The sequence below is a fragment of the Temnothorax americanus genome, unplaced genomic scaffold, assembly GCF_048541705.1.
Source record: "Temnothorax americanus isolate GAGA-0224 unplaced genomic scaffold, ASM4854170v1 Scaffold25, whole genome shotgun sequence".
Classification (NCBI taxonomy): Eukaryota; Metazoa; Arthropoda; class Insecta; order Hymenoptera; family Formicidae; genus Temnothorax; species Temnothorax americanus.
Genome location: NW_027509391.1, coordinates 144,759 through 167,265, shown reverse-complemented (window position 1 = coordinate 167,265; position 22,507 = coordinate 144,759). Strand labels below are relative to the sequence as shown.

The following is a 22,507-nucleotide window of genomic DNA, read 5'->3' as shown; positions in this document are numbered from 1 at the left end:
CGAAACTTTATGAGAACGCGCGCGTCAAAAAGCAGAAAGCATGAATGACGATCTGGACTAAAGACATGTGCACGCCGGAGGAAAGAAAGGTAAAACGGTGTGACTAAAGGGAATAAAGGAACGATGGAATTTTATGAAAAGTAATAACTGTTCACTATACAAGCCGGAGATTCCTGCCGATTATAACGGGACAGAAATAACTTTAACGTCGCGAAAATAACGCGCGTCTCTTTCAAGATCACATATTTATCTATCGCACTCTAACGAAAAAAATTTTTAAATAAATAAAATCTAGGTCAAATTAAATTTAATTTTAAGATATTAAATTCTTTAAGAATGTATTTGTTGATAAAAATGTAAAAAAAAAAAAAGATTTCAAATAATTTGGAGATTGTACATAGAAAGTCAACAAAACTGCCATTCAAATTTGTTGCATTAAAAGTTGACCACTGAAAGCGAAAAGTGTATGAATGGAATCGAAAATGTTTATTCTTTGTACTTTACAAGACAAATGAAGAGTATAACCATGCAGCTTGCCGAAACAGCACGCAAGCGTGTTCTGTAAAGACGGATATTGGTGCTCGTGCGAATATGCGGAGGTCTTGCCCCGTGGTTGAATGTACGCGTGTCACAATGCAATACATATACATCCATTTGTCTCGTCATCGTTGAAAGAGGTCAAAAAAAAGAAAAAAATATTCATAATAAAGTAATAGGCTCACTCTTGAATATTAAGTCAATGATAAATGTAAGAGGCATATAGGAGCCAAGCGCGGTACTTAATGCGCAATAAATTCAATAAGAATACGTATATGCCAAGTATATTATGTCATTAAATACAAATCCACGGACGTTTCGACCCTTTTTTTGGTCATCCTCAGCGTCCAACAATAAAAATAAAATTTGATTCGGCGCGACGCTTTTCCTAAATCCTACCTCAATTACAATATTTAGCGCAGTCAAGCCGGACGACAAACCATTTCGCGCGGTCACGATGGTCAACAACGGTCGATCTTTTAGCGCATTATGACGTGTCAAAACCGGCGCAGTCACAAGACCCTCGAGGTGTGATACATAGATGTATATCCATTTGTATGCCTGATCCCCGGTATGTCCGAGCTCCGGTCATACAACGCATCTCAACGTTCGACTCCCCGGTTGGATGGCCAAGAAAAGGACCGAGATTTCATTCACGGAAATTTCTTAGTATCTGTATTTCGGGGTCAAACACACGACGTCAGTGAATAGATAAGAATAAAAAAAATATTCCTCTTTAACTCCATCTGAACACATCTTATGTTAATATAAAAAGAAAAAAGAGAGAAAGAGAGAGACGTAAAAGCTTATTTTTTCTGTATTTTGTCTTAATATCGTAGAATAAAGCTAGTATTATACCACCGCGAGATATCGAGTAATGCAGATTAAATCAATATGTTCGCGTGAACGTGACTATAATTATTCAGGCCTCCTCTTCGAATAGTTACGGGTTCGAGTATTTAATTGTTAGGGATACAGCTGCAACAGATGTATCGATCCTGCGACTTCGAGCGCAATAATCAGTCAATTGCTAACGAAGAAAATTTTATGATCCAGCAAGAATGTGCAAATAAAAAAAGAATTAAACTATGCAAACCACGAAACGTATGAAAGACAGTATTTTTCGTTCCGATAATAATAATCTTAGATAATCGTTTCTTTACATGATGGAAATAAAATTTCTCAATGAGGATTAAGGTATATGATAATGAGAGTTCCGGAAAAACGCGTGCAGCATACACCTTCATAGTAAGCTTGGTTCCCACAAAATACAGCTATCTATTACCCACAGACAGAGTAATAGATACACATTGCATGTCTATAAATATCGATAGAAAGAAATAAACACATGCTCCTCGTGTAGACGCCTCTAGATCTGTTCTAGATCCGCCTCGCTTGACTACATTTTGAACAAGAGAAACGATTTTTTAATGTTTTAAGAATGTTGGATATAAAGAGAGTCAGAAATATTAAAAATAATATAAAATTTAAAACATAAGCTCTTTTATAAAATATAGTCAGCATATGAATTCTTTTAGACTTTTTTATAAGTATTTTTGAAAATTAATTGATGAAAAAATTCAAAAAAATGCATTTGCTTACACTATTTATAAAAAACTTGTGTTTTAAATTTTATGCAATTCTTAACATTTCTAATTCTGCTTACAACTTTCTTGATATGACGGGTTTGCACTACTGTACGACAAAAATACATATATAATGTAAAATTAGAAATATATAGAGGTACATAAATCGTAAAAATAATTTCGCGCAAAAAATTTGAGTGAAACGCAGACGCGTTAAAACTTGGATATTTTAAACTTGTTTTAGGTTTGTGAGGAGACACTGGCGGAGCACAAAGAAAGACTGGCGGAACTGCGCGGTCTGGTGGCACAGATCGCATCGGACGTGGGTTTGGATGCCGGTGGACCGCTGCACTGCGAAGTTGAAGCGCTAGGTCAACGACTCGAAGATGTTCGAGAAACCTTGTCGACCCTCGCGGACACGGTGGATGCCCATGTCCTCAACCAGGAACTCGCGCGCGGTGATCTATGCCAGACGAAAAATTTCCTGGATTCGGTCCAACAGGTACATACCTCCGTTCATGCTGCATCTGTTTCTGCCTAACTAGCGTGCTAGTCAAGCGTCTTTCATTCGTTATAAGTTATAACGCGAGAACCCGGGCGTTATGAGTGTCAAGATGATTCTTATAAATGTTTTAGAGCAATGATAGATTTAAGATAATCTTTTCTCTATCCCTAATATAAAAAAAAAGAGGAAGAATAATTTTGTTAAGTTATAAAAAACGTAAAATACTTTGATTTTTAATTTCACGTCAAACTTTAGAGTTATAAGCATGTACGTGACGATAGTTCCACATATCTTTCTCGGATGTGTGTATCCGACGCGCTGATTAATCCTGGTACGTATGTACATGCGAGGAAACGGATTCAGGACCTTGAAGAACGAGACCTTCCTCGAATTTCTCACAGTTAAAACATTTTTCAAGGATCGATGTACACGTTCCCCTGCGCTTGGAAGGTGATAGTTAGGCCCGCGGCGTTAGGTCGCTTTAGTCTGACGTATTAACGCGTCCATCAGTTCTCGAGCGGCGCACCATTGGTGCTTGGCACAACCTCGATCATCGCTTCGCACGCGCGTTTATATTTTAATCGCGGTAGTTCCGAAACAATTTGTTATGTCAAGGCCGAAGGGCTTAACCCGTGGTGGCAATTACATCAGTCACGAAATCCGCAACAGCTGAATGGCTGCAACACCCGTGCATACATCGTTGGCCGAAAGAAACTTTCGAACTTGAGAGCGGCGCGGCGGCGCGGCGCCGCGCCGAGTTCCGTTTCCCGACGGAATTTACGGCGTGCATCGTCAACGTCGATCGACAAGATAAAGGCGATTCGATACGATTCTACTTGCCAGGAGGATAGAACTACGTCGCTACGTTGTTGAATCACGTTTCCTTCGAAGCTTAGTAAGAACGATACTTAACCAGCGGCATCGATCGATGCGATTGCCGAGAATTTGCGGCACCATTCACGCGCACTAAATTAACTTATAAATTTTTTTATTTCCCTATTTATTTTTTTAAGAACCCGTCGAATAATCAGAAAGGCTTTTCTGTCAATTTTTCAGAGTCTGACGGCGGTGAGTCAAGGCGAGTCTAACGAACAGTTGACGGTGCTACGGAATCATTTACTCGCGTTAACTAGAACTGAGCCGCAGCTTCAGTCCATCAAGGATCGCGCGTTAGACGTTTCCGTGCAGGAACCGTCAGTGGTCGAGGTGGTCCAGCTATGGCAGCGCGTATTTCAAGAGACCTTCCAGCAGTATCACCGATTGTCGACACGACTGATTCGCTCGCAAGACGTGATCGCCGCGCTAAAGCTCTGGGAAGAATATCTGACGCATGTGCAAGATTTTCTCTCGAGTGGTATGCCGGGTGATTACAATGGTTTGTCAGAGCATCGGAATCTCTGCGAGGTACATCGAAAACTTTTGCCCGAACAGCAGGACCTCATATTGTCGGTGCGAATGGGGGAGGATCGTGATCGATCGGTTGCCGAACAGTTCAACGCCTTGACAAATCTTCACAATGAGACGTTGGCGAGAATATTGGAACGGCATGTGGCAGTGCGCGACAGGATATCCGCCTGGGATAGATATCGACTAGATCAAGGGAAGTTGTTGACGTGGTTGAAGGAGGTTGAGAGAGAACGGCAGCGCATGCACTTGCAGTTCATTCACCTGAGACGGCTCGATAAGATTCTGCAAAGAATTCAGACACTATTGGATAAGATGCCAGTTGGCGAGGCTCAGATAGAGTCCCTTCAGGAACAGCAGGAATACCTCCTAACTAATTGTGACGAGGCGCTGGCCGTCTCGATACGCATGGAACACGCCGCGAACGCACAAAGAATCGCGAATCTGCGAGCCGGTCTGGAAACCTGGAGGGATTTTGTTCAACGAGTGCGGAAATTGCACGAGGAGCATGTCGAGCAGTCTGACGTGATCGCCACGACTTTCCAAGAAGTCGGCCAAACATTGAGTGCGGCCTTCCACGCGGGACCAATAAGTCTATCCAAAACGAAGGAGCAACTTGATTCGCTTGAACACCTGAGAACTCGTCTAGCTGACACGCAACGTCATCTAGAGTCCCTTGGTGTCATCACGGAACAATTGAGGGAGTGTCTGAGTCCGAGCGACATGAAAACATTACATCAACATGGCGCGCTTCTGTCACAACAACACGGCGATCTGGAGTATCAATTGGCCTTGTTAACCTATAGACTCAAAGAACGCTGTGATCTTCATGGTCGATGGGAGAATAAGTTAAATAAATTATTATCGTGGATGGAGGACGCGACGATCAGAACACAGAACTACGACACGATGGCGTTGGACGAACCTGAAGAGGCAGTGAAGCGACTTGAGTGTGAGCTGCAGACGGAGATGAGTTTGAAACAGCGCGAACTCGAATGGTTACAGAACATCGGACAAGAGCTGATAAAAGTCGCCGAGGAAACGGAGAAAACAAAACTCCAGCAATCCTTGGCCGAAGTCAACGAGAAATGGAATCGTCTAATGGCCGGCGGTAAAGCAAGAGCTAACAAACTGGTCGATCTAATTCAAACTATGAACTCGTTGCTGAAAAGGATAGCCGATTTACGAACTTGGCTGACCAGCACTGAAGGTCAACTATCGGAAGTTATCATTATCGAGGAACCCACGCAGAGGAGTATTGATAAAAAGCTTGAGGATCACGACCATCTCAAGACTACTATTGAGGCTGAAAGCGGCAATATCGGCGAGGTGCTAAATTTGTGTGAAATCCTGTTAAACGATTGCGACATGTGGAAAGCTTCCTTTAACACGGACGCGATAAAGAACGGTATGGAAAGTCTAGAGAAACGATGGAAAGCTTTGTGCATTAAATCTACCGAGCGCAAGCGAAAAATCATGATGATTTGGAAGCTGCTGCAAGAGCTGGACAAAATCAAATGCGAGCATGAACCGTGGTTAGCCAAAACAGAGAAATCTTTGTTGGAATTGGAGAACGATCTTACAGAGATGTCGAAAGAAGAATCGGAGAAAGTTACTGAAAAAGCTAAATCGATCGCTAAGGATATCGAGGCGCATCAGAAGGCCTTGAAAATCCTCGAACAGATATTTGGGCGTCTGGCCAAGTCCGGATTGGATCCCGATAACTTTAGGTCGCTCACGGCCGAGACGCGGAAGATCATCGACAGGTGGTTGGCTCTCGAGACAAGAATCAACGCTATTATCTCGAGTATTCAACGGGAACAGAAGACTTATCGCGAGTTTGTGTCCACGCATGGTGTCGCGGTAATGGGCCTAACGCAGGTGGATGTCCGCCTAACGCAAATGCAACACCTAGCCACGCCTGAGCAGAGATCGTCTTTGCGACGGAGGCGTCAACAATTGTGCGAGGTCGAGGGAGAGCTCGAAACTCAAAACGTTACGTTGCGCAAGGCAGACGAGCTGGCATTGCGAGTCATGCAGGAGAGCAATCCTGACGACGTAGCTGCGATTCAAGAGCTGGTAGACGAATATCAACTCCTGTGGCGGGATATCAAGGCGCGAGTGACCGCGCTGAAAGCGGAACTAGAGACGCAAGAAAGGTCGGAAGTCGACGAGGCGGTGCAAGTGGAGACCTTGAAATTTGAGCAGGACACAGCGGTTCAAGTAGACACCCTGCCGAGACTTGTCAGGATAACCTCGTGTGACGCATATTTAATGGAACTGGAGACTGCCCTGAACGAATGCAATAACGCCTTAAATGCTCTGGAAGCAGCGATAACACCTGATCCCGTTTCTGGACCTGGGCTCAACGCGGCTGCTAAAACTATCGTAAGATTTTTGCCAATTAACTCTACGCGTTCGTATATATGTACAAATTACAACAAGTACAATCGAGTTTAAATAAATGTCAATATATCTATATGTATCTTCATTAAATATGTTTGTGTTTGTGTCGTATAAAGATCTATGGGAAAAAAAAAAATTAAAGATTGAGACAGTGAATGGAAATCGAAAACTATTAAGAATCGCAAAAATATCGCGCTTGAATAATGAAAACCAAATAATGAAACAATGTTTACGCAATGTTAAGCACGTTCGCTACTTTATTAAAATCTCACGGTATATTGCAGGCTAAACTGATCGGAAGTTGCCAGTGCTCGATAGAACTGGTACGCCACCTTCATAATCTGCTCATGGAAGACGGCAAATTGAGTTCAGGAGCTGCTAAAAGTAGCGAGGTAACAACACTAATTGCTCGATACGACACACTCATTGCACTAGCAAGAGCACGTGAACAGCAAATCAGAGAGCTCAGGTAAAGTTTCTTTCACGCTCACTTCAGCGTTTAAATGTTTAATGCATTTCGAATTTTTATAGTTTGTAATAAGCAAAGATTGCAATATATAACAATTTCTTTAAAATTAACTTTTACTTATGTAAGAGCAAATTACGGTTTCGATGCTATACAGGCATAGAGTTTACATTATACGGCACAAAAAAATTATTTAAGTCGAAAGATATATTTATAAATGAATGAAATGTGTGTGATTTTGATTATATTACGCGCAAGACTTTTTATCTTTTATATTTTATTAAATGTGGTACTTTCTGAGGATTTAAAACAATATCCGAAAATGACGAAAATGCTAGTTTATACGTATACGTTATTAATTCTTGCATATATTTATGTGATACTCAATTTTTGCAATATCTTAAATGTAAACAATCATCATCCATTCAGACGCAATGCCATTTTTAATTTTCACCCTACTAATACCAAATAAATAATTAACAAAATATAATAATTATTATATCACTCGTAACAATATCGTAAATGCTTATCTCTTTGTGTTGTTTAAACCTTTTAGCCTTTTGCTAATATAGACACATCAACACTGCCTTGCAATAATTTTTAATCCAAATAATAACGCTTAGCAAAGCTAATTGAAATAACGCTTATTCTTTATCCTATACAGATCGTCTGTCAGCGATGCTTACGCTTTTCCATGTAACCAGTGAGTAACTAACTATATAACTAACTATATAACAATTAAATTCAATGTTAAAATAAATTTGCTACTACTAATAATAAATATTCCTGAGAAAGCTCTAAAAAATTTTAACGTTTATTATATAATAAAAAGTTTTGTGTAGCTAAAATAAATCTTTTCAAATTTTATAAATATATTATTTGCAATCTCATTAAGAAAATTTTATGAAATAACATTGTATATTCGTAAAATATATGTTAAATAATACACATAATCTTAAAATATTTATTTTATAAATTAAATTGCAATTATAATTTTGAATATACTGAAAAAGCTATAATCACAATTATAATTATTATAGCGATAGTGGCAGATTGACCTGTCCATTATGCTCTCGCCGTAATTGGGCTCAGCTGGACAATGATCTCTGGCGTTTGGACAAATGGTTAGAGTACGCCGAGGGTACGCAGAGTGAGCAACACTCGCCACCCAGTGATATGGAACAATTGGAGGACGTGATTCAGGATCATCGCGAGTTTGTACTGGATCTCGACAGTCACAGGAGCATTTTGACGAGTTTAAATATAGTCGGTGCTCACCTAGCCGAACACACCGACGACACGGAACGTGCGAAGGAGCTTCGCGATCGATTGGCCGTGGCAAACGGCAGATGGGAGAAAATCTGTACGTTTGTCGTCGAGTGGCAAGGACAGCTGCAGCACGCCCTCATAACGAGTCGCCAGTTTTATCGTATTACGGAAGAATTGTTAAGTTGGCTCGAACGCATCGAGGTCAGCATTCGGGCGAGCGAACCGATCGATCTGACTGAATCTACCAATATCTTAGAAGCGAATTATAATAAATTTAGGTAATGATCTTTATAAATTTTCTCTCGCGATCGATGAATGATATAAATACATATATCAAAATAACCGAATTCATACAGAATACAGAAAATTACATGTAATAATACGTAAAAATTATTATTTTATCTTCATTTTAGGGAATTGCGAAGTGACCTAGAACGTTGCGAGCCGCGAGTGATATCGTTACAGGAGGTAACTTATCCGCTTTTGGACGAACAGACGGAAACCAGAACGCGTCTGCAAGAACTACGATTAAGGTTCCAGTCGTTAAGAAGAATCACGGGAATCTACACTCTTAAGTTGGGAGCTGCCCTCGGGCTGGACCCGCGGGACGTCGGTCTCGCCGTTACGTCTACATCTCTCGCATCTCTCTCACACGACGTAAGTTCTAAATTGTCTTTACTCATAGCAAATCTATCAAAGCAATGCTCGCCGTGACATATATTGATTAATTTATCTATATTACTGTCGCGAGCTCGTATAAGCCTGAAGTAGATTTCATAATAGATAGTGTTACACCAGATGTAGTCGATGTAAAACATTGAGATATATATATATATATATATATATATATATATATATATTATGATAATTTAAGAACAAAATTATATTTTAATTTAAAAATAAAAAACGGAATTTCTCTAATTTATTGGCGCTCGATCAAGTGTCGTAAATATAAAATTCGACGTATAATGCATTTTATTTTAATTTTCTAACGTCCACACAATGGATATATAATATATATTTTTATTTTGACATTAAAAGTTTATTAGTCTTGAGAAGCATTTCAAAATATCAATAAATAAAATCCCAAAATTTTATACAAAATAGCATGATGATTTATGTGCCGAGAACGAATTACTGGTTAAATGTACTTATACTACACGCGATACGTACGAATATTTTGATCGATGAGATCAGTAAAAGTCGAAGAATTCAAATATTCAATCGATATTTGATCGAGATTTTTTTTTAACCTTTTTATATGAGATTACTTACCGCCGTTGGTGCCATTATCGGAATTTTTGATCGGCGTCGAGGCGTCGACTTCTGGCTGATGTTATTCCGCTCCAACTTCATTTAACAGACGCCAAAGGAAAAGAAAAATGTTCTAAAAAGACTTGAGTACTCGGAAGGAAATCGTTATTAATTACGACCGCGCGTGTTTAATTAACATGTTAGAACGGTAGCCTGAGCACTTTGTTCGATGTTCGAGCACTTATTTTCGCGTTTGGTTCACTTTTGCATAAAAAACAAAAAAACGCGGAGCGATCTCGACTCGACCGCAACACGAATTCAGTAATAATGCCGGCCTGGCGCCACCTGGCGCGGAGTGCGGACCGCAGCCGCGCGTCGCCGCGGGGCGCGAACTGAAAACTGAAACAGATATGGCGGCGCATGCACATACCTGAAATAATTTGAATAAAAATTACAAAATATAAATCTATGTTAAAGATATTAGGCTTTTTTTTATAAAAAGAGAATATACACACAGAGTAACTCGTTACTACTGTATTAAAAATCGATTCTTTAGAAAATCAGAGAAAAATGAAATTTTTCCATGTCTATTTCTAAATACGCAAATTTTTTAATCACTATAATTCAGTCAACTTTCGAATTATAGATAAAAGATTCTTTTAAATGTCACTGTAGCCATAACGTTTTGATATATTAAAAACTTTATCTTCAAATAATCTAATAAAAATCTTTAGATCTGCTTTAAATGCTGACTGGGGATATTTGTATTTTATAGATTCCACGATAGAGTGTCTCTTTTATACATTATTTGATGAGAAAGCGATCTTTGCTTTTATTTCTATATTGATGTATAGCGTTTATCGTAGATATTATTGCACAAATTAGTAAAATCACGAACTAATTTCAGAGCAAGAGGCGTCATCCGATGATAAAAAATCATCGCGATGGCACTTCCACGCGTTCCATAAAGTTATTCGTAGTAATCACTTGCACAGTATCTTATTGTTTGTGTTTTCTGTTTTGTTAAACTGTAGCTACTCGACGAAGCTGCCTCTGGGACTGCTCAGCCTCACGCCAACGGCACAGAGTATGTTGTTTTCTTTTTCCCTTTTTTGTGACGATATCTGTCCATTAGCTTCTTCATGATAGAACTTTATTTAAAGTTCTGTCGTTTGTAAGAAAATGTTGGCTCTCGCGCCACGATCGACGAGACAATCTCATTTAATATTCCATTACTATCTGTTGCAGTGGTGACGAAAGAGACCGGACGGTAGCGGCACGTGGTTATCGCTTCTTAGGACGAGTTCTACGAGTTTCTCTCCCAATCCAAGCGCTGATGCTGATACTGCTTGGCGTCGCATCGCTGGTGCCGTCTGCAGAGGAAGACTACAGTTGTATGCTCTCTAACAATCTCGCGAGGAGCTTCACGCCGATAGCCTCCTATCCGAATGGACCGCCACCGGTGTAACAGTGAACGACGACGTCGACGACATCCTCGTTACGCCGCGTGTCACCTTGCCAAGATTTGAAATTGATACTTCACACGAAACGTTGGCGAGGCAAGCCGATACAAAGCCGATCAAAATTCTTTACTTTTACCCTGCGCAATTAGCATTGAAAGATATGAAATTCAAACTGCCCTGGTGCTTGCTTCGCCAATGTTTCCATTTACTGCAGCCGCTGGAGTGCGCGTATCGCAGGAATCTTTATATAATATACATATATTGTAATTTTACATACGACGAATTTGTACGTAAGTTATGTAACGGACCAAACGGTGACTGAGAATATGTAGCCGACGAGAAAACACACATTCTTTAATTTATTATATAATATATATATATATACATATATATATATAAAATATTGTATATTTCGCTCTATATTCAGCGCGTGCAATATCATTTTTTTTCGCGAAACGTGCACGGTTAAGTGTCTCAATATTATGATGGATAATATCTTGACAAAGTATTTGTTGTAAAAGTGTTGACTGATTCGAAACGTTCGAATGTGTGTACCGACCTTGTATATTAACCCTTCAGTTGCAAGAGACGTATACATACGTCTTGAGAAAGTTGCCTTTCATTTGCGAGGAAAGCATATATATATGTTTGTAGTTGAAGTTTGGAGCATTGGAGCGAAAATTAAAAAATTGCCCAAATTCAACAGGCTTATATAAAAATTAATATATATAACTAAAATAAAACAATAAAATTATATAAAACAAAAAACAAATTTCAAATAAATAAACAATAAAAAAAATATCGCAGAACAAAAATTTATTCGCACGTACTTGCTTATTGTATATACATTTTCTCTCGCTACTTTTATCGCCAATTCTGGTAAGATATGGCTACGGTAAAAGCGACCATTTGGAAGCAGCTCGAGCATCATGATCATATCAGTCAGACTGTCGACAATTTTAAAAATTTTGGTGAGGAGAAAATGTTAGAATTCTACTGAGAAAAGTTCCAATCATCGTCCGGAGCATTAATAGTCGCACAAACGGAAGAATTCAAGTCACTCGATTATCTCGCTAAATGCAAGAAGGCATATTATGATCAAAAAAGAGATGTTACAATAACTTCGGCTATAATCGGCTATTCGAACTCTCAGGTAGCGAGGACGAGCGATCTTTAAATATCTTGGAAAATTCCAATAAAAAATGAAACTGAAAACAATGTATATAACTTCTGAATGTATATTTATTTTTATTTTTTATATAACTTATCGAACACATTATCTAATCAAATAATATACAAATTATAATTTGATATTAGCAATCTACTTCAGTTTTATCCGAAAATATTTGTATGTATGTAGGAAATAATAGAGATGATATCGTATTCTAATCATTTCTATTTCTCTCTCTCTCTCTCTTACATAAAATACAATGTGACTTTTAAGCCAAGGAGTAAATTAATAATTATTGATAAAGACTTTATTGAACATATCAGATAAATAATCTGATATTCGTAAACCAAAATTATGATTAAATTATGCCTTCGACCTTTTATAATTCTATTGAACGGGGATAAGAAAGAACAGGCGACGTCTGTAACGGAAGGATATCGACGCTACTATTAGCAACTCAGTGTGGTCCTGCAAAAAAGGATGGACGTCTTTCTCGCCTACACGCCTAGCAGAGACCTGTCGGATGTCGAAAGTGCATTTGCATTAGATCGGAGTGTCCCTGGCTAGTAACTGAACGGCTGCAACGCGTTCGCGGACGGTCCTTGCACTCCACGAACGTGTGAGTGCTCGCCAAGAACATCGCGCGTTAATATATTAAGAAATAAAAATATGTTATAATATAAGAAACACGATATGTGTTTTTCAGAAAATAATTTTTATATATAGAATTAGTATCTATTTTATAATTTTATTACGTTGAATTTTAAACATTTGTTTTAAAAAAGTAAAATATATATTTATATACATATATTCTATAGAAAAAAAACATTTATTTTACAGAAATTAATTTTGGCCATGTCAAGTTAAATTTTGTTATATAAAACTAATTTATAATACTTACCATAATCATATAATACATAAAAATATATTCTTGTGTATACACGTTTATTATCTTTTTAAAATATTTATACTATTTTTTTTTTATATATATATATATATATAACATTTTATATTTTAAGTATATTTTTATATCTCACATATAATATTCATCCATAATCTTTTCATATAAGTTTGAATGTGATCTTGAAAAAAATGCATGCGCATGTATTGCCCACGCGTTCGATAAAAACATGCAACGAGATGTTACGGCCACGTAAAGCATATAATATTGGTCATGCACAAGTGCGTGAGAACTGCAACTTTTTCCACGCATTGTTCGTAGATCATTGATGTGTATTTAAAAAGTATCCGCAACAAAATTTGTAACTAACAATTAAAGTTAAGCTCATTATAAATGCAAAATATGTCCACTTTTATTTCAATTCGTATTATAAATATTCCATTATATACCTAACTATAAAACAGTAACATTATGTATTAAAAAAATGGCATGATGTTATTCATCTATTTTTTGTAATTTAAAATTCTTTAAGAGAAATTTCTCGTCGAGGATTCTACTACGTCTGCTTTATCCGACGCAATAGCGCAGTCATAATTTCTTTAAATAGATCGTGGTTGCACCGGTTTATCCTTCGTATTAATGGCGCTTGACAACTTGTTTGAGATTTTTTAGCGACTTTAACCGACGAGACGCAGTCCATTTAATTATCGTGCAAGATAATCGTCGTTCTACACGGTACACCGGTGCCAAATAGCAAATGGTGCGGACTGTATCACGATTATATATGCATGTAATTTCGACGTGGCGATTAAATTTTTTTTTTTTAGATCGAGATATCAAGAAAGCCATGAGTCAGAAGAGTATGTGGAATCGTGATTCGCGTAAATTATTCTCAGAAGATCGACATTTTGAAGGAGTCACAACACGTATACGTACTCGCATTTTAGCATAAAACGCGATCGAGCTACACGGGCATTCCAATCCCACGCACATCGCCATTTCTCTCTAAGTCTGCACATAAAACGTTAAGTATTCGCGAGAACGCCAAACGCGGCGATAGTTTTAACGTTCACAAATCGACATATATATATGTATGCTTTTCATAATATCCTTCCAAAATTTTCTTAGCGATTGTATATTATTTAAGAATTATTAATAAAAATATGAACTTGGATCTTCCCTTGACAAATTTAATATTATATAAACTGCTATTCATTTATTAATTTTATGTGTTTAATCTTTTATATTTACTTTCAAATATTTTTTCTCGTCAAATTATCACAGTTTTCAATCATAAGCTCAGGGAATTGCAATAATTACGACTTGTTAAATTTTATATATAAATATATAAAATTTTATTCTGAATTTTATCACAAATCTAAAGGAGATTTTCTTCTATGAATGGAATTGTGTGTTCTGATCTTAAATATTTAGATTTGCCCGTCAAATTATTCTGTTAGTGCGTAATTGTCTAAAAAACGAAAATTATACTTCTCCGATATATATGTATATATATATACACATGTGCGTGTATTCAAAGTACTTCGACTAGGCGTCGGTATTAGTTCAATCTGCGGCACACTTGCACAATTTACAATCCCTCGAGCGATGCGAAATGACCGATTAGGTTTGCGCAAGCATCGAATAAATTCGACGTGTGATTTACAGGATTAGGTATTCCAGGGAACACAAGGCCTATGACTTAACCCATTATCGTGGTATGGGACGTGGGCGTCGAATGGAGGATTCGAGGCGCGAGACATTTACAATTACGTTGCATTGTGGGGAGATACAAAAGAATGTTAATGCGAGTGTGATGAGATACCGCTATATACGCGCTATTTATAAATCATCGGCCTCATGACAGCTATGTATAATTTTTAAATGCTCGTTTTATTTTCATTCGTTTGTTCTTGACATCGATCAAACTTAATTTTTTTTTTACGTGAAATCTGGTTAGCTTATTACCTGCTTTATTTATTTATACCCACGTTAAAGGAAACGTGTACGATTCCGGTAACTTTCAACAACCGCATAATATTTTGTCACCCCGAATTATCGTTATAAAAAGTAATATATGCGTCTTTGTCCACGTTTCAATCTTTCATAATGAGTATATTTTTATTCGTCTGTTTTATTATGGTATGAATCGAGCCATCCATTGGCTCAATCTCCAATGTGACACGATTAGATATTGCATCATCCGTTTATTTCACAAGCCGAATTCTTTTATTCTACTCTCTTGTTATGTTAATAAGATAATAGATTGGATTTAAACTGGAAAGTATACATCTGTCAAAAAAAAAAAATGACAGTGCATAAAACGTATATTTTAAAAACATAAAGACATTACGAAAAGATACGGAAACTACTTTTCTGAGACAATCTCGTAGACTGAGCGTCACCGCGCTCGCGGATTAACAGACTGCGTACAAGAGGATCCAAGATTATTATCCCCGTTCGCCGTCCTCACGGAAGAAAGAGGATACGCGTTTCCGTTTGCGCTCCGGCAGGAAATCTAATGCGACTGAAATGCAATAATGTACGCGTGCACGCGATATTACCCGGCCAGACTCATCTCTACTACCATGCGATCGTTACGTACCTTGATCCTCTTTTCGCATTATGCGGAGGGCCTTCCATGTCGCAAATGCAGTCATAATACATGGAACTATATCCTATATCGCGTTGCTACATGGGCACGTGCTTACGCGCAAGCCGCTTGGAATGGGTCGTGATTTTTGTATCTGCGACAAACATATATAGATGCAAACTGTTTCATATCGCGCGAGTACAAAAAAATCAGTAATAGATTATCACAAATATCATATAGATTAGGTAAAAATAAATATCATTAATATATTATATATAAACAAATAAAAGAAAATATTGTGCAGGAATGATTAATTATTTATATAAAAAAACAATTTTTGTTTTACACATAATATTTATAAGAAAAGAGCAATCTTTAGTGAAAATTTTCTTTTTGACACTTATATATAGCCTTTTTTATGTCAAGTCCTCACAAATGTTTTCGTCGCTTTCTCCCGATTCTCTTAAGCGTGTCAAATCTTCGAATGAACGGGTGAAACGCCGCGGTCTCTTCGCCCACGCACTAGGTTCTCTAAACCGATATGCCACTTCAGACACGTTGTTCGCGACGTAAGTATTCATTTTCCTTGCGATATGCGTCGTGCAAAGAAGATTCGCGATTCCGTCTGCAGCCGGCGGTCACTTCAATCGTGACCTTTTTGCGGGCGCATGACTCGAGAGGAAAAAACGTTCTAGCGCGGCGAAAAGAAGAAGAATGCGAAAGGAGCACCGGTATATTGGAGCGAGCAACAGGTGTGACTCGTGAACCTGCTGCATTTATACGCGAATAATCTGGCTGTGTTGACGTACGTTAGCACGAGAAACGATGAGGGATGGTGAAAGGAGGACGGTGGTAAATAATATGAATTATCACCGCTTGCGTGTTGTTATTTCATTATACGTGATGTTCAGTGATCAGCCCGTATAAACTGTGAATTTTCGTAGATTTCACCGCGGAAACATCATATTTTCCATAGAAAAATGTTTCTTTATCTCTATGGAAATGTGTCACGACGTGATAAACGTTTTTAATTCTTTCATTATAGCTACGACTATATAAGTACGTATTTAAAATTGTGAAATAAAATATCGCCGCTATTACCATAAAGATTTTGGACTTGTATAGAAAGCGTATACTTCTAAAAAAAGATATTATCTTTTATTTATTACAGTTTAGTAATAGTTATTACAGATAAAAGAGCAAACATTTTATTATGTATAATAACTTTGCAAATTATTATAGGACCATATCATTTTAATTACGTTTCTCCTAAATTACAATTAAGAGCATTTGTGAAATCACGATGTCAAAGATCGGAATCCTATCGATTATCCGTTGAAGAATTATCATTCTTCAGTTAAGCATACAGTCCTTTCTAAGTAAGAATTCGCTTTCGACTGAAGAGCGTCTGCTATTTCCATAATTTTCTCTCGAAATCCTCTACGAGTTTAAAACCTGCTACAGAGAATTTAGAACTTGCTCCATCGTCGGAAATTACATTCGAGTTTCAAGAACGACTGTGGAGAATCCGCTCTTCTAACACAAACGCTCGTTTTATCATTCTATTGCATATCTGCTAGGTAGAGAAGACAGGATATAGACGATAAGAGAAGAAAGAGAAAATTGAGCTAAAGTTGCCGGACGCAAGCGATTTTTCGTGGTCTTTTAATCGAGATCAAGGAATTGCGTAGCGACGTAACGTGCGTAATGAATAATGACATCTGGTCGGCAAAGGGCGGGGCCAACAGGTCTCACATGATCTCCTCGTAGTTGCACGCGTGCACAGCTGCACGCACGGTCCGATCATGGACCATCGACTCGCTTCTGCACATTTAAGCATGCGCATATACACGATTTAATTAAATTGACTGACGTCGATTTTTATATAAAACGAGTTATTTATGGGAATTTGCATTCTAAAAATAATAATCACATACAAATATACACGACGTACGATACGTTTGTGCATTTACATAGTTATTATTATTACTATAAATTTGTAAAAATTATGTACCAAACGATAAGCATTTGGACCATTGCAACGCCAATAATGATCGTTTTTATAGCTTAAAATTCCTCTTACTGAAACACAAGTTCGGATAATCTTAACATCCTATAACGCTGATTGTGAGTCGAAAATATTCTTTATGTTTCTTAAGAGCTAAGAGCGGAGGAATGTCATTCAGTACGGGAACAAGTGCGGCGGCGGATCGTTGATTGCACAACGATAAAAACGCGGAAGTGCCATGGGAGAGGGGACGGTGTACAATAAAATTATAAATTCACTTCGTTCGTTAACAGCGGTAAACAGACGCGCGCATATCGCGTTTACGATTTACGATACGCTTGCATTACGGCATCAGCCAAATATGGAATAAACGTATCTCACGATCATAGGAGCGAACGAACGAGCGAGCGCGCGGCGAGTTTTGTCGCTGACGTCTGAATCGTAATTGCGCACGAAATATTATAGCGTGCGTTCGGGCGAGAGTATGCCTTCTAAGAGAACGATAAACCGACGTTTAGAACGTCTAACGTCTAACGTCTGCTTACAGAAATGAGATCGTTGTGTAACGGTTTAATACGCGCCGATATATATGTATGTAGACTCGGCAACGATGCGATCAAATTTGTTTTTGTGGTTTAAGAACTACCGATTACTATCGCGTGTCTGCAATCCACGTGCACGAAGGATTGCAAGTTGATGTCGATATTGAGATAAAATATCAAATATGAATATATATTTATCAATTTAGAAAGTATTCATATGGATATCGAATAAGTGTATATTAAATAATTTCTAATAAAAAGTAAGAAAAAGACTTCATTATAACGAAGCTCCAAGAATACGAGGGTACAAAAATAATACCATGACATTTATAAGCCTAATATGTTTGCACACGCATTCATACTTTTTCCTTTTCGATTTTGTATCGAATATAGAAAAAAATATCAAATATCGGAATACATTTCCGCATGAGAAATTGCGTTTGCAAAATCGCTGTTATCTTATCGCAGATTTTGCATTTTTACAACAAAAGCGACACGTCAACCCACGTAAAATTACGATTAGTGATGGAAATGCTACATCGCCACAAGCGGTATCTATCTATGCTTCATTGTTTTATTCGGCGGAACGCGCTGTGCCAGTCCGATGTCCGCGATATTTCGTGTGGTAGACGTGGTAGTTTTGCAGTAACCCCCGAGGGGTTATACGCGAACGTCTAGTCGAACAACAGTTCTAACATTTCTCGCACACAGACGGGACAAATCCACGCTTCGGTTGTGGCCTTCTTTGGTGCGACGACGTGGGCGCATTTACCTCGCACGGAATTGCAGTCCACGCTTACTTATTACTTATCTTAAGTCGATCGTTTTGGCGTGAGCAAAACACTATCGCGAACCATCTGGTTTATGTAATTACGCACACGTCGACGGATCTCCGACCGATGCGATGTAATGCGACCGGAAGTGCTACGAAGGATTTACCACTTGGCAACTCGTGACGAGAACTGTCGCTTTCCAGAAAATTACTCGAGATGTAATTTTCTATGAATCAGACGTGTGAAATATACATATATGCTGAAAATACATTGCATAATTCCAAATATTATAAGTAGATAGAAATATACATTACAGGGCTTAAAATAAACACAGCAAAATCTTAACTTTTTAACTGCAAGTATCATATATGTATTCTCTTAAGCAAAATCGATGAAAATTTTACTGATTTCACTGTGACCGGTGAGCGTTTCACTTAACTTCAGCAAACACTTATATTTCGCTTTTCCGTCTTATATCTGACTGATTATGGTCAGTAAATAAGATTTCACTGCAAGATTTCACTATGAAATCAATGGCAATCGTATTTGCAAGGTATGTCTATCGAAATTGTTTATATTTATAGAATTGCTATTTTTTGATGGAGAGATTTCCATTTCTATGCAGTTTATCCACTTAATTAATATTCAAATTTATAGAATTATGTATTAAAATTTGTTGTCGCAACGAAACTATCGCTGCTAGTACACATTCAATGTGAAAGTAACCAAACTTCGTTATTATAAGCAATTCAATATTATTCAATATTATATAGCGGAACCTGTTTCGTTGGCGAAATAGAAAAATCTTGTTAAATAGTTATTCGTGGAAATAACCGTGAATTTTCTATGAAAGCCAATTTTTAACTTTCTGCTGAAGCAAGATAGCGTCACAGTATATAACTGTGATAGCGTAATTCTGGTAATCTTGTTACAGCGAAATAACTCTTGCATCAGATTTTATCAAATCGTTTACAGTAAATAGAAGCAGTATTTTCGACCATCTTTTCATTATTCGTACAATAATTAACAAAATTTGCCTCATTTATGTATTATAAAATATGTGGTACCAATCTGTTTTCTTTTTTTGTATATAATTCAATTATATTTTATATGAAAAATGTACTTCTCTTTGAATCTAATCATTGTGGCTGATCGTTTTGCGATTCCTTAAAATTCCGAAAAATCATTAATATTGCAAATGCGGAGAACGCGGCATGGCATAAGAACAGGTGAGCAGTTTGGCGATCAGACTGGGCGCGGTGCGCATAGTAACTCTTTTGCAATCAATCATACTTTTGATTACATTATCCGTGAATCGAAAGTAGGTTGTGTCTCAGGAAGCCGCGGTATTAACCGCTGCACGTCATTGCTACATTCGAAGGATATAATTGCAGCCTTGCTGATTTATGCTACGTATCGAGCGACGACCAGCGGGTACGCCGATTAACTCATTATCGAGCACTTTTGCGAAACGCGTCTGGAGAACCGGACGAATGCAGCGGCCGCTAATAGCCCGCAAAAAGTTGCGTAAAATACTACTGTTTATGTCTTATTTTTATCTCGATAATTTTTATAGATCCGATACATATGTATTTCTTTGGATTCGACGAGCGACGGAAAAATTCATTCTCTTTCTTGAATTTTCTTAAGGTAGGCGTCTCGCTACGTGCTAGTCACGTGACTGTTTGTAGGTTTTACGTTCAGAAATATATTTCAGGCAATCTTTGCTAAGGGAAAAATAATTTTATGACGTATGGTGTAAAATTTCATACGTGACAAAGTATGTTACTTTTTCCAAATTATGTGATTTTTTTCATATGACTCCGTTTTGATCGGCTGATCGTGCGAGTCGTCGAGAAAGGTTACAAGTGAGAAAAATACTTTTCGATTAAATTTTGACAATTACTGGAAAAGGGTTTCAAAACGCATGACGGGGTGTCAATCACTGTCCAATTCGGCTAAGAAAGACGAGCCCCATAACCTGCAACTACAGTGATTAGCCAGCGGCGTTGCCAAGTCTTTCCAACCTCACCTCGACCAAAAAATGTTTGCCCGATTACCGCATTTTCACTAAAATAAACTAAAAAATTAGCAGCGAAATCTCCGGTAAACTGTATATTTTATGGTTGCATCGGATTCTTCGAAATCTAATGTACAAAAAGCAATGTTTTTTTCTCACTTCATCTAATCAAAAAATGCGAAAATATGTGATTGAAACCGTGATAGAGCCTTCTTTTTCTGGCCGTCTGCGTCTGTAATGTCTGTATGAAGTAATGCCAAATTTGTGATTTTCAAGATCGATTTTCTAGAGTAAATAGTCGGTAAGGAGCCACAGAAAAAATCGACTCCAAAGCTGATCATATAATTTGATATAAAATCCGAAATCGAAAACTTTATCTAATACATGCCCTGACGAGACGACTACCTTAAGTCCGTATTTTAAAAAAATTAAATCCGCGCGTTACAATGCTGTTATATCTCCATGCAAAGTTTTTTATTGTTATTTTTATTATTAGATAGTACTTGTTAAATTCCAGCAATACATACACGTACGAAAATAAAAATATATAACGTGAATAAATTAACATCTACAAACAAAATGGACATCAGAAGTATGGCTTTCTATATGTATTATTATATATCTAATCTCTTATATTTAATTCCTTGTTTTGTAAATCGCGGGGGAAATCGCGAATGGATCGATTGTCATCAATGTTTTTGTTGATTTAGTTTTTCGACATCTCTCAGTAGCCAATGCAAAGTGAAAACGCGTGGAACTGCGGGACGCAGAGAATATCAACCACGTACCTACCACGTCAGGCACGCGAGACGACTCAACTTTCGCCGTAAGTGCATCTCCACGATTTGTGATCGGCAGCATCCGCCAACATCCCGATCCGCCCGCGCACTGGACCCTGGACCGAGCTGCGAGCGTCCCCGGCGTCCCGAGCGAGAGTCGAGACGCGACGCGACGCGACGCGCGACGCGCCGACTGGGCCCGAAAGCCGGCGGAGGCGCACGAGTAATCCGTTCGAACCACGCATCGGCTCGGACGCTCGGCGCGCTCGGCACGACCCGCGTTTCGTTTGCGCGCGCGCTGCGAGATACGTCGTCGAGATCCCATCGGCACAAACCGCATCGCTCCGCCGATCGCGAGCGCGTCGTCTTGGGAATCGATAAGCACGCGATCGTCATCCTCGAGCCGGCTGCGACTGCGCGCGGTCGAAGGGCGCGTTTTCGAAAATACGCGTCCGACTCATCGAGTCGTCGCCGCCGCGCGCGAGCGCGTTTTCAAAAATACGCGCGCTGTCGCGGTTCATCAACGCGAGACGAATCGCGCCGCGATCAGTGAGCAACTTCAAGAGAGTACCATCGAGGCCGGACGTCATCTCGTTGTGTGGAAGAAGGTGTCGCGCGTAAAACCGCTAGAGTGCAAAGTGTTCGCGATTATTAACTATCGAGCGAGCTGTCGCATGAACGGCGCGCGATTTATCGATATTTAAGAGAGCCGGCTGTGTGGGAAGATCCTCGTCGATCCTCGTGCCCGAGGCATCGGATGGACCGACCGCGGGGAAGCGCAAACCCGGGCGCGCAGCATCCCTCGAGAGAGTGTAGGCGCGCGTCGCGAC

General features: G+C 38.6%; 1 protein-coding gene and 1 long non-coding RNA gene across 14 annotated transcripts in view; one reads left to right on the top strand and one right to left on the bottom strand.

Moving 5' to 3' along the window:
• Msp300 (Muscle-specific protein 300 kDa) overlaps positions 1-11,707 on the top strand; it is a 94,542-nt gene extending 82,835 nt beyond the window's left edge. For 6 of the 9 annotated variants that reach the window (XM_077409084.1, XM_077409080.1, XM_077409078.1 and 3 more), the window contains 8 exons: positions 2,368-2,625; positions 3,664-6,420; positions 6,723-6,907; positions 7,569-7,607; positions 7,945-8,451; positions 8,587-8,830; positions 10,462-10,514; positions 10,676-11,707. In XM_077409084.1, the coding sequence (XP_077265210.1) occupies positions 2,368-2,625; positions 3,664-6,420; positions 6,723-6,907; positions 7,569-7,607; positions 7,945-8,451; positions 8,587-8,830; positions 10,462-10,514; positions 10,676-10,895 (4,263 nt within the window). In that variant the 3' untranslated portion in view covers positions 10,896-11,707. The remainder of the gene's footprint in view (positions 1-2,367; positions 2,626-3,663; positions 6,421-6,722; positions 6,908-7,568; positions 7,608-7,944; positions 8,452-8,586; positions 8,831-10,461; positions 10,515-10,675) is intronic. The other 3 variants (XM_077409087.1, XM_077409079.1, XM_077409081.1) reach the window with 2 other exon arrangements.
• The window catches only part of LOC143899097 (uncharacterized), a 111,858-nt gene extending 90,001 nt beyond the window's left edge, over positions 1-21,857 (bottom strand). For 2 of the 5 annotated variants that reach the window (XR_013257371.1, XR_013257368.1), the window contains exon 1: positions 21,687-21,857. This is a non-coding gene — a long non-coding RNA (uncharacterized LOC143899097). Of the gene's footprint in view, positions 1-9,448; positions 9,519-21,686 lie in introns of those variants that run through there. The other 3 variants (XR_013257367.1, XR_013257373.1, XR_013257370.1) reach the window with 2 other exon arrangements.
• Between the last annotated feature and the right edge of the window lie 650 nt (positions 21,858-22,507).